The 12,208-nt window shown below is 37.5% G+C and overlaps 1 protein-coding gene across 1 annotated transcript in view; it reads left to right on the top strand.

Annotated features, from left to right (window-relative positions):
* LOC148959535 (uncharacterized) overlaps positions 1–12,208 on the top strand; it is a 19,144-nt gene extending 6,936 nt beyond the window's left edge. Inside the window, exons 2-4 of the mRNA XM_089110063.1 lie at positions 1,157–1,307; positions 3,385–9,239; positions 10,864–12,208. Of these exons, the coding sequence (XP_088966189.1) occupies positions 1,157–1,307; positions 3,385–3,774 (541 nt within the window). The 3' untranslated portion in view covers positions 3,775–9,239; positions 10,864–12,208. The remainder of the gene's footprint in view (positions 1–1,156; positions 1,308–3,384; positions 9,240–10,863) is intronic.

Genomic DNA, 12,208 nt, shown 5'->3' with positions numbered 1-12,208 from the left:
CACTTGTTGCAGGTGAAGCGAGTGAAATGAATGAGATTATAATATATTTAGGACACAGCACAATAAGAATTCGCAGGCTATGTGCAAAAAAGCCATATTCTAACGGCCTGTTTGAAAATGTGATCGGAATCATCCCTGCTGCTTAGCAACAAAGCTCTGGCAAATGAATCAAAGGAATTCGCCAGCAGGTATGAATAGAATGTTCCGTAACATTTTGCTTAGGTTCATTTCACAAAACAAAAGATGGCGTCCCATCAACCAAAGTTGAAATGTAACTGGTTGATTCGTTACATTGGATAGTTCTCCAATAGCGGGCATATAAGCGTAATTAATTTCAGTGAAAATATTTAGCGTTAAGTGTTCACGTTTCCCAATAACATCAGATTCAGATTGCTTTGAAGGCAGGCAATCAGTTAAGTAAAAGTGCGTCGGTTTAAATTCATTATGCTTAGATTCCCTTCAAATTGGCCCAAAGCAAGAAGTTGTTATTCTTAAATTAGAAAATAAAGACATCATACCATAGAATAGAAATCTGTGATCGTACTAACGTCCATAATGATAATGTATGAAAACGAGATTTTAGGACATTACTGGATCTGGGTTCCGCTGACCCCTTCCCGCTGCTAAATGCTGGTTACAGCATATTGAAGCGGATTATCGGATGTGAATGCTATTCTCTGATTGGACGAGACAATTTTAATTTGCCACAGCAATTAAGTCTTACCTACTTAATCACCTTGTGTCATTAATCACCTTGTTTTTTGGAAGGCCATCAAGTGATTTTCAATTCTTTTGGTTGTTCTCAAATTTGCCAGCACTAGAGGCAATTCAATAAATTTCAGAACACAACATTCTCTGCCCCTTTGGTGTTTTGTTGAATTGCTTTAGAGCTACAGCTACATCCATGGACTTTGCCTAAATTAGCGATCGGTCTTCTCGTATAAGCATCACAATTGTTTGTCAAAATCCTACTTGTAGAATTCAAAAAGAGAAGCTAGCTCATTCTTAAAGGCCTATTGTGCAAAGGAAAGATGATTAGATTCTTCAGCCTGACATATTTCATGCACCTCTCTCGATAGAACCTATTTTGAGCAATTTATGCAATTTAATCCAAACCTTGTAGAAGATATTTCGATAATGCCTTTCTACTGTTTAGTAAAGTTGTGCATTTCAAACGCTTGGTGCAATGGCTGGTACAAAATAGCTGGTACAATGATTTGAGCCTGTGTTGCGGATATGTCTCTTATCTGGAGCATGTTTATGACGCCCCCAAATACTTCTGTGATTGCATTAAACCAAACAAAGAGGTGAGAATGTCTTTTTTGTGTGATAGCTTTCCTTTATTTTTTATTTGTCTAGCAACGCGATCTGTTTTGCTGACGCCCAATCAAATTTTTAAAAAGATAGTAAGAATTTTATTCAGACACAGCTCGCATACATAAAAAGATTTTATTGTTGCTTAGCGCGTTGTAGCTATTGAAACATTCTAATTTTTCAATTGCTTAGATTTGTTTTTATTCAACCAGTTTCTTGTAATGACATAAAAGTTTTCTTTATTTCCTTAAAACTATGCTAAGTTTTAAAGTAAATAGGAATGCTTTAAGAAGATATTTCAGACTGAAAACGGAAATTTCTCAAGAATTATGAAGCTTGGAAATTCTTATGATTTCTGGAATTCTTTTAAAAAGAGTGAAATGATCGTCTAGGTATTTTTCTCTTGAATAGACTGATGTTCTTGGTAGCATTCACAGTGATAAATGGCAAGGACAAGGATATGAACTACTGACAAGTGTAATGTAGATAAGAAGACGATACTCGATTGTGCATTGGTTAATCAAAAAGGCTTTGATAAATTTGATAGAATGATTATTGATGAAGAAAGGAGATATGTTCTAGAAAGAGTGGGGAAATATAGTGTGAAAGAATCCAATCATAATACAATGGTGCTTGACTTTAACTTCAGGCAAAAGGGTGTCTATAACCAAAATCCTAAAAAGGAACAAGGGCACTGGGTCTTATCAAGTGACTCACTTAAGGAATTTGATAGACAAGTGAAAATTAACAAAATAGAAAATGTTTGGGATCAAAACAAACCAGTAAATGTACTATATAAACAGTGGAAAAGGAAAATATATGAAATTATGGCAAAATGCTTTAAGAAAAGGTACAACAGAAATAAGCACCATGCTGCAATGAGGGCATGTAGGGAACTGATAAAGAAGAAAAGAGAGTTAAAACAGAAACTAAGTGAAGCTATCAAAAAAGAGGACAATTTGAGGGAAAGTGTTTTAAAGTTAAGAATCAAACACTTGAACAACCAACTAGTGAGGACAGAGAATGAGAGTAAAGATATTAGGCCTGTTTAGTTACAAATAATTCAAAAATTCTAAAAAATATCAACAACACCCTTCAAAAATTTCTTACCAATGGATGAAATAGAAATAAAGAGATTGGCTAAAAGTATAGCACCAGCTTGTGATACCCAGTAGTTGGGTAACTGCTCCGAAATGGAGACTTAGATTCAATTATTGTTATTATTATTATTACAGTGTCATTACCAAGGGTGCCGTCCTAAAAAGTTAGGAAGGGGGGCTGTGCTGTAGGCAAATTCAAAAGGCCACACCCATGACCACATCCGTACCACACCCAATATACTTGAATTCGTGTTTAAGACCCTACGTTGTTTGTAGAAATCGTTCAAGATGACACAAAATGACTGATTATAAGTTGCTCATTTATGAGGAATCTATAGGATACTAAAGGGTTACCAACACAGAATTCGTCCAACTAAGTTTGAGCTCGCTTGTTAAAGGGTTGGGGCTGAGCGCAAAAATCTCCCTGAATTTTAACAAGGGGGCTGGGCCCCCTGAGACCCCGTCCACTGCACCATTGGTCTTCACTGAAGATTTGTTCATGCAAAATAAAGTTAAAATTGCCCGACATAAAACTGTTGTGCGGATGTATTTCACCATATTATTTTTTATAAAGATGTTTGTTTTTTAATATTTTGATATATAATGTATATCGATAATAGAGATATGAAATAATAATATCTTAAAGAAGATTCTGTGACAAACTAAAAATATTTTAAATTATTTTTCATTATTTTGAAATATTTTGTTAAAGTTTTTCCGAACGTTGAACTTTATCTTTCATGAAACTATAATAGTGAAATGATACTAGTCTCTGTTTCACAAAATTTCCAACCCTAAAGTTGCTGCAAATAGCACTAACATTTTTGGTATATTTATAAACACTGATGAGCACTTTTGACAAAGTATTTTTTTCAGGTCTTATTTATACGCATGCGTAGCTCATAAAACCTTCAGAATTGGTAATTAATTTTCATAAAGAAACAAGATGATAATACCCTTTATGTTACAGGGGCCGTTTCAGATGAGTCAGATTGGGATGTCAAGAAACAGAGAAACCATTTCGATTAATTTTGAGCCCTTTGTAATTGAAGTGCTACGGGGGAAACGCGAGACAAAATGCTCTACTTGTAGCGACAAACTCACCGGGCCCAAAATGCTGGTGATTTCGCACAACGAACGATATTTTTACCCCACGGGCGCTGGGAATGGGCGTGTAACCACTAAGAAGACGCGGAAAGCATTTCATTGTGCGAAAAGAATTTGTATTTTAAGAAGACATCCCTATGCCTGGAAAGGTCTTCTAGAAATAGATGAAAGATCAAAAAAGTATTTGAAAGAGGAAGATTTTGAATACATTAAAGAAGAGCTCCATTTTGAAGTACCTGACTCCTCGAGTTAGCCCCTTTCTTATTCGAAAGACTGATTGATTGGGAGCAATTGAATGGTTCACAATGCAAGTAGCTCGTTTGTTAAAGCTTCTTTACTTCTCTATTCATGTACGTTTTTTAGTTATGTCGAATATACATATGATTTACCATAGACTTAGGTGTTTGTGTTTGTAAAATTGGCTGCAATAGCACAATAACTTGTTTTTTATTTGTTCTTGCTGTCACAGAACAGATTTTCTCCTGCACTCTCCAGGAGATTTTCATTAGTTGCCTCGATCCTCTCAAAATATACTGGAAAAAAACTTTTGCATTTAGGCCAAAATTCGCAAAATTTCCACGAAAGTCTCTAAAGAGTGAAAATCGACAAAATTTATGCATGCGAAATTTCATAGAAAATAAATTTCGTGAAAGTTATTTCTGCGATTTTTAAAATTCGCGAAATAATCGTGCGAAACGAGTGACTATGAAAATTAAAAATTTACTTTTTCACCAAGAGATAAAACAAAAATACATCGAGAAAATAAATCTTTCTTTCATTATTCAAGTCATCACTTTAATCGACCAATCAGTCAATAATTACCATATCAATGGGGGGCTTTTATTTTTTCTACTGCCTTGCTTTTCTCTACACTATTTAGCATTGTTCGAATGTCCATAATAATGATTCCGATTGGGCCCCCCAGCATAGTAAGAAGCTGGCCTGCTTCTAGACTTTGACGATGAAAAATCGATTTTCATGCTAAGCAAATACTGAATTTCCTCCTCTTGTTATTTCTTTGTCTGTTTTGATCGAGCAATGCCATACCATGCATCGGCATAGTAGCCTGTGCTCCAGACCCCTTGTTCTAAATATAGGCTGTCAAGTTAGAGGCCTGGGGAAGATATTAAAAATTTGATAAAAAGCCAAATTCGCGAAATTTATTCTCTCGAAAAACATAAATTTCAGAAACGGGAAATCTAAAAGGAGAACAAAAGGAGCAAGGGTAGCAGCATTTGCGAACAGAAAAGTTAGCAGTTTTAGTTTGGGCAGTTTTTCTAGTTTCTAACAATTTGATTGGTATTGGAATGCATTTTCATTTACATTAAGGATAATGATGTACGGAGGCAACTGGGGCTTTAGGAATAAAACTGAAATGAAACTCCTGTTTACGGACGGACTTCAAGAAAGTCTCATATAATGATATGTAGCATTTAGACGGAATAGCAACATGGAAAGATAATTGTACTCGCGTGCTTGGAGGAGATTTTATGGTAGTTTTCTACCATTATATTTGATGCCACGATCTGGATATCATACTTCGGCAAATAGTGAGGGGGCTATAGGTGATTAAGTAGAGATTAAGTACTCAAGTCAGGTATTGTTCCTTTACTTTGTGAAGCTGTTCTTCTTTTAGATGAAATAAGTGTTGCCCGAATAACCCTATGGTTGCCCTTCAGATTGATGAAGCAAGGCGAGAAAATTGTCAATATTTTTTCTGCAAACTTCATGGTGACTTAACCTATGCTTTAGGATTTATGGCTTTACAATTTTACCTGTACTTCTTCATCATATGTGTATCCAGTCACCTTGGGAGAACGTATCAAGGTGTGAACCAAGGGGGGGAATACATGTTGGAGGCAGGGGGCCGTCCTAAAAAGTTAAGAAGGGAGGCTGTGCTGTAGAAGCAACAGCCAGTATCACACACTTGGCCCCACCTTGTATACTTGCCTTGGTATTAAAGATTCACTGTTGTGTATATGAACTCACTCAAAATATTCACCGACTCAAAAAGACTTATAGAAGTTGCTCATTCATGAAAAACCAATGACATGCTAAAGGGTTAATTCGCCATTCCAAGTTAAGAATTTGCCCAAATGAGCCTCCCTAAAATCTCTCACAGTTGTAACAAGGGGCTAAGCCCCCCACTCCCCCCTTCACGGCAACACTGGTTGAAGAGCCAAGAGTTTGATGAGGTAAAGGCCAGTTATTTTACCCCTCACTTTTAGCAGTCCCATCCGGTGTGCCATTGGATTCTTATTTATTCCCCATAGGACGTGAATTTGAAACTGTAACCATCTGCAATAATGATGGCCACGTGACCACCTTCACGTGACCCTACGTACAACTAAAGTATCCTTTTCTGGTCAGCCCAAAGCGACAGACATTACAAGTTACAGTTACCTGTCGTAACAAACTAGATTGCTATGATATGGTACCATCTACTGGACTGAATCATGATGCAAAACTTTCAGCTTTGCAGACTACCAGCAGCAGCACTTGGTTCAATTGCAATTCTATTAAATACTATCATGGTTGTCCTTGTCTTCAAGAGAAAGTCTTTCAACCGCCCGATAAATATCGTCTTTGCTTACTTCGGACTTACAGACCTTGCAATATCCATTGCACTAATGGGACGAGGTGCAACAAAAAACATTTTTTCTTACGAGAATGAGCTGAAACTTTTGGAGCCGTTTTTGGTTTCTTTTTTAATCTCTTTGTCGATGCTGCAACAATTGGCAAACGTGGAAATGGCGTATAACAGATACAGTGCCGTTGTTCATCCACTGGAATTCAGGACAGCAAATAGATCAAAAATGGTGAGAAGAATTATCATTGAATGCCTATTCTCTTTCATTATCGGCTTTGGGACTGGCTTTCCGAGTGCATTTTACCGCTTACCTAGACTAGCTTCAATAACAATTGCCGTGAGCCGTTTGGTGGCCTTGATTGTACTTAGTATCCTCTATTGCAAAATTATTAGCAAATTGAGGCTGAATTCAAGGGTGGCTGCTGTCAATCGTGAAAAAAATGGAATCAGACAGAACGTCACATCAGTGGAAACAGGAAGGGATCACGCTAATAAAAGGATATTGAAAGTATGTCTTGCAATCCCAGTTTACAACTTCATACTAAACTTGCCGCTTGTTATTTACAGCTGTATATATGACTTTGGAGAGCCCTGCCAGAGCGTCAATGGAAAAGTTATCGTATTTATAATGTCTCTTTTATCAATTAATCTAATATTGGACCCGATTTCGTACTTCAGTGCTACAAGAAGACCACGAGTATCTTCTATTTAAGGGCTAATTTAAATTTTTTGTAGGTGCGTAACATTAGAAACATTAATGAAGAAAGCCTGATGTTACCCGAAGGGTGTATCACTTCTTTTGATCAACACACGAGATTTTTTAGAATAATAAGATTGTTAGGGGTCTTGCGGGTATTTTTCTCCAAAATAAAAATGCTTTGGCGTGCGAGAGCCCAAACGAAAGGTGAACGAGACTTCGTGAAGTTTTACTGCTTTGAAGATGCAACACAATTCTGCGGTGTTACTTTCGCACGGAAAGCGTAAACATACTGAGATTTCACACCAGCTATCCAACAAGGTGAATCAATGAGAGTTCAAAAAGTTGACGATCGCAATCCATCGCTGCGGCCCTTGTTTTAGTGTTATAGAGTCATCTATGTACATACTTCCTTCATTAAGATATGGTCCGTTAAGGAAACCGTTTTCACATGTCTGCAATACCTTTTTAATGTACAGGGATGTTTTCAAAAATCACGCGGTCACGCGGTTCCATGACGAATCTTTACCAGCGCTTGCGCATCACACAGAGAACAACAAGTATATACGCGACAGTCACTTTGTGCACTCTATAAACATTCTTAAATCTTCCAACTGAGTAATTTGTACATTTTCAAAACAAACCTGTGTTTCGGAGCGAACGGCGACAGGATCTTCGGCTTTCCTTGCTTTCATATTTATTCCTCTTCTTCTCGAGACAAATATTTCATTAAGAAAAAGGGCTTTCGTACTTAAATGGTGGTTGTCGGAGTCAACGATTTTGTATTATGCTGTATTAATGTAGTGATGTGCACATTAATGTAGTGATGTGATGTGTATTTGGTTTTATAAGTCGAACTTGGCCTTGTCGTACCGTACTGAGCGGGGAGCTCTAAGCGAATGGTTCTTCTTGGTTTTACAAGGTCGAGTCGTGCAAAATCAAGCAGAAATAGCTTGGCTCGGCGGCGCGGCACGACTCAACGTATAAAATGGCTCTTATAGAGTCAGATTTCACGTTTATTATTCTATGATTTATGTTCATTAGGCCCATCGTATTTATTACATTACATAGACGCAGATTTCGCATCCCTGGCAACTGCTGACAGAGCCCCCGCAGATATTTTTTTCTATCTAACCTTTGTCTATCTATAACCCTTTATATAAGTAGTTTAGAGTATCAGTTGTGTAGTACGTGATATGCAGTAGGTGCTTGTGAAAGACCCCAGTATACATTTATATAACAATCTGGCTAATACAACAAAAGTTGCATTTTCTGCCGTATCCTGCTACCACCAAACTCACTGTATCCCGGAGACGGTCTACACACCCCCTGTTGGAGAGTGAAGAGGTAACGAGCAATTGTTTTTCCCAGTTCTTTATACGCAAATGATTAGGCATGATCTCTCTTAAACTTTCAACTCAGTAGGCGGGGTGCGATTTCCCTATTGATTGCAAAATTCCAAAATTCCTGAACAATATCATTTTTGTCAGGACTCATGGTATTGTTGAATTTGATCGCTTAAATTACCAAAATCAGGGACACAAGTACTGGATGTACTGAATATGTCCTTCGTCTTCTAGAATGTAGCGAAGTTGTTTTGATCTAGAATCTAGATTTGATCTAGAGGAAGTTAGGGGTCTGGAGCACAGGCTAGAAGAACCATAGCCATAAAAACGTAAGTGCTCCGGGTCAAAACAAAGCTGGGGCCTCTAGGGGTGGATCCAGAAAAGTATCGCAAGACAAAAGGCGGTGCTCAAAGGCAAGGCCTGTTATTAAGGCCTAGCTTCAAGGTTAAATATCATATGCAACTAAAACATATTTATGTTTCCTGATGTAGCATTAGCAAAATAAATGCAGTAGACAACAGCCTGAACTGGAAAAGCGCAAACAGTTGCTGAACACCCTGTATGAGAAAGCAAGGCAAATGGTTGCGTTTCATTGTGTGTGCCATCTGCTTAAGGATTTAAGGATTTAAATTTGCATCAGCAGAGTTATATTTCCAGAACTGTAGCGTTAGCAATTTGAATATGAATGCAAATGACGATAGCCTGAAATGAAACAACGAACAGCTGCTGAGCACATTGTATCGAATAATTGCTGAACACCTTCGGTGGGTCATCTATTTTTGTCAAAAGAATTTGAATTTTCATACAAAGAGTTTGCTTTCTTGGACAGTATAAGATGTGAAATGTTTTCTTTTTGTGCAACTCGTTTGGATTTTGTACGAATCAGTTTTATTTTTGTGTTGTTCACATGTTTTTCTCTGTGCGCAATTTGATGGGAAAACCGCTGACGGTCGAGTGGCTGTAAGCCACTGTAACTTGTGTGAAATGCCTTTAATTTTTAACTTTATGTTGCTTTAGACTGCTATTGGTAAGATATTTTTCAGCATGGTGCTTTAAGGTTTGGGATATACAGTTTAAGGTTTAAGGTTCAGAGGCGGATCCAGCGGAAAATCTGAGGGGTGCTTAAGGGCGTTGCCTTAATAGCCATAATAATGCCACACCCTACTTTTCTTTACGGTTAAATGAAGGCAACACCCATCTTGATAAATTAATCTTTTTTAAATTCAGGTATTAAAGCATAACTATATAGAAAATTATCTCTTTTGTAAGAAGCCTATTTTCTAGCAATGCTAGTTAAAAATAACACTGCTACCTTCGCAGTTTGTACATCACATTAATCAATGAATGACATTTTAGGTCGCTAGTCAATATTTGATTGCTCTGCAATATTCAGGCGCTGGTTCATTTTTGTAAAAAGGCAGCTAAAATGTTTCAAACAAAAAAAAGCAAAATGAATCATTGATACGTTAACTGACCATTACTATACGAAAATTGACTTAAATATTATCGAGTCGTGATTTTCATAACTAACCTCGTACTGATTGACAAAACAATTTCCATCAATAGCAAGTTGTCAACAACGGATGCAAGTATCGCATGAAACAGCAGCGATCACGCCGATTCCAAATGACCCCTATAGAGAAGGCCTATTTACCATGACTCAATACTTGTAAGAATTTGTTGATAAAAATTGATTGTTTTACTAAGTACCTTGTTGAAGTAGTACGTTTTTAGGGTCATCTGCATTTGGCAAGAAATGGGTATCGAATTCATTCTGGTAGTAATTACCATACCACCCCAACAACCAAAAATCCTTGGCACCACTTTTTTGGGGGTGCGCATTTTTCTCTGTAAAATTCGATATTTTTGTTGAATTAATCCAAGAAATATTCTGTTAAAACGTTGTGCATTTAAAGCCTGGTAAAGGAAACTACCAACCTGAAAGGCCGAAGGTCAGAACTTCCACGGGACAGTACTTGAACCTTTGGCATTTGCAGTTCAGCGAACTCATCGATCTGTGTATTTCCACAAGTCACGACACCATCCACCACGCTCTTATCAAAAACCTCTCTCACGATTGACTGAATACTCAAAAGCTCGTTTTCCGTTTCAATTTCTTCAGTCGACTGGCAACCAATAATCGAGAACACCTGCAACAGCAACGACTTTATGTCCGCCATTGCTGCTACACGAACAGGTTTATTCGTTTCAGTGACGGTATGCACCAGTGTTTATTAAATGATTGATAGGGGTGCTCAGATGAGCCGAAATTTGGCAAACGGATTGGTTGAAGCCTTGTTTTGATTGATAGGGGTGCTCGACATTGCGGAAAAACATATCAGAGCGTGATGTGATTGGCTCAGTTGCAACTTTGACCTTAGAGGTTGATTGATAGGGGTGCTCAAGCACCCGTAGAATTGAAGTAGCTCATTGGCCGAGAGTGTGGTTTGATGGACAAGTAAAAAAAATTGGTTCCAGGGCAGCTCAACATGAAATTTCTATCTATTTATAGTTTAAAGCAGATACAGGTTATGCTAACTAACGCATGACCGTATGTTACATTATGTTTACTGGAAAATACATTTACATCATCTAAAAGGATTCAAAACTTTTTTCAGAGATTAGAGAAAATGCATTGAATGTTATATCTCCGAAAATTCTGACCGGTGCTCAAGCACCCATAGCACCCCCCTAGATCCGCCTCTGAAGGTTTAAGGTTTTAAAAAACGAGTTGACTTTCGAAATAAATGAAAAATTATAAATGTTTACACTAACAGTAGAAGAATTGCTCAAGAATCACCATGTCAAAAGAAAGTGAACGGGGGAGAAGATACCTTCTATTTTCAACCTCAAAGTAGTCTTTATTTCATTCAATTGGAAAGTCGCCTGCGCGGCAACCTGACACTTGACACCCCCCTCTAAGAAATTCTTAAAGCACCGCCCCCTGCCCAAGATAATACACCAATTCGACTTACGACCTCGTTTTGGAAATTTCTCCAAACTTGAATATACGACTTTTTTAAGCTCAGATTTGGTTTTATCGTCACAATTTTAGGCGGGATACCATTTTTCATATTGTTTGTGCTTGTATTTTAGATTTTACGGAGAAATTAAGTTTGAAAACCTGTAAGGGATTTGACCGCAAAAATCGTTTAGGGGGGAAACTTTACCCCCCTAGTTGCCAATCACGGTCAAATCTTTTATAAAGTTTTTATCTTTATGTCATCATAAAATCAATATCGTGAGCAATATCATAATGAAAACTCACAAGTAGACTTAAATCATTGCTGTCAATCCGAATCTGAGGTCAAAAATTTTGTACAAAAGAATTCGAAGAATTTTTCAAAATGAGGCCGTAAGTCGAATTGGTGTATTGACAGCCTCTACACACCATTGATTTTCTACCGTATAATATATGGCTGGTGGCTGGACTGGTGATGTTTTCATTGCCTCTTCTATCTTTCATTTGATTGTAAATAGTATGCTGAAATTACTTACCGTATTTCCTCTAATGAGTGCCTCCCTCTAATGAACGCCGCCCTCTGTTAAGCGCCGCTCTCTATAGAATTCTGCATCCAAAATTTAGATTTTGCAATAAACGCCGCGGCGTTTTTTAGAGAAAATACGGCATGTGCATTTGATAATCAGCTAAAAAGAAATGTTTATTCATTAGAATACGTAGAGAAATCAGGAACCGTGCACCGCTCAAAAGTGGAGGGGATGAAATAGGTGTGACCGAAGACTTTTTGAGGCCACGCCCCCTAGAACGCCGGAAACGCCCCATTTAGAAAATACTTGCTTATTTCTGCTTAATTTTTATAAACAGTCTGGCTCAGAGAAGATATCAATAGCTATAAAGCAGATCAAATTAGCTTGAGGGTAATAAAACACGAAGCTAACCAAGTTAGAAAAATACATACATAATGTCATAAACAATATAAAACACCTAGAAAATGAACAAAAAAGGCTTCCAGTCAAGAAGAACTCCTATTACGTAGGTGTAAACTATTCAAAGTTGCGTTAGGATAAACTTTATTGCAAAAAGTTGGGGGGG

This window comes from Rhopilema esculentum, chromosome 9 (assembly GCF_057945365.1).
Source record: "Rhopilema esculentum isolate cy_ngs chromosome 9, ASM5794536v1, whole genome shotgun sequence".
Classification (NCBI taxonomy): domain Eukaryota; kingdom Metazoa; phylum Cnidaria; class Scyphozoa; order Rhizostomeae; family Rhizostomatidae; genus Rhopilema; species Rhopilema esculentum.
This window is presented reverse-complemented; position numbering and strand designations above follow the sequence as displayed.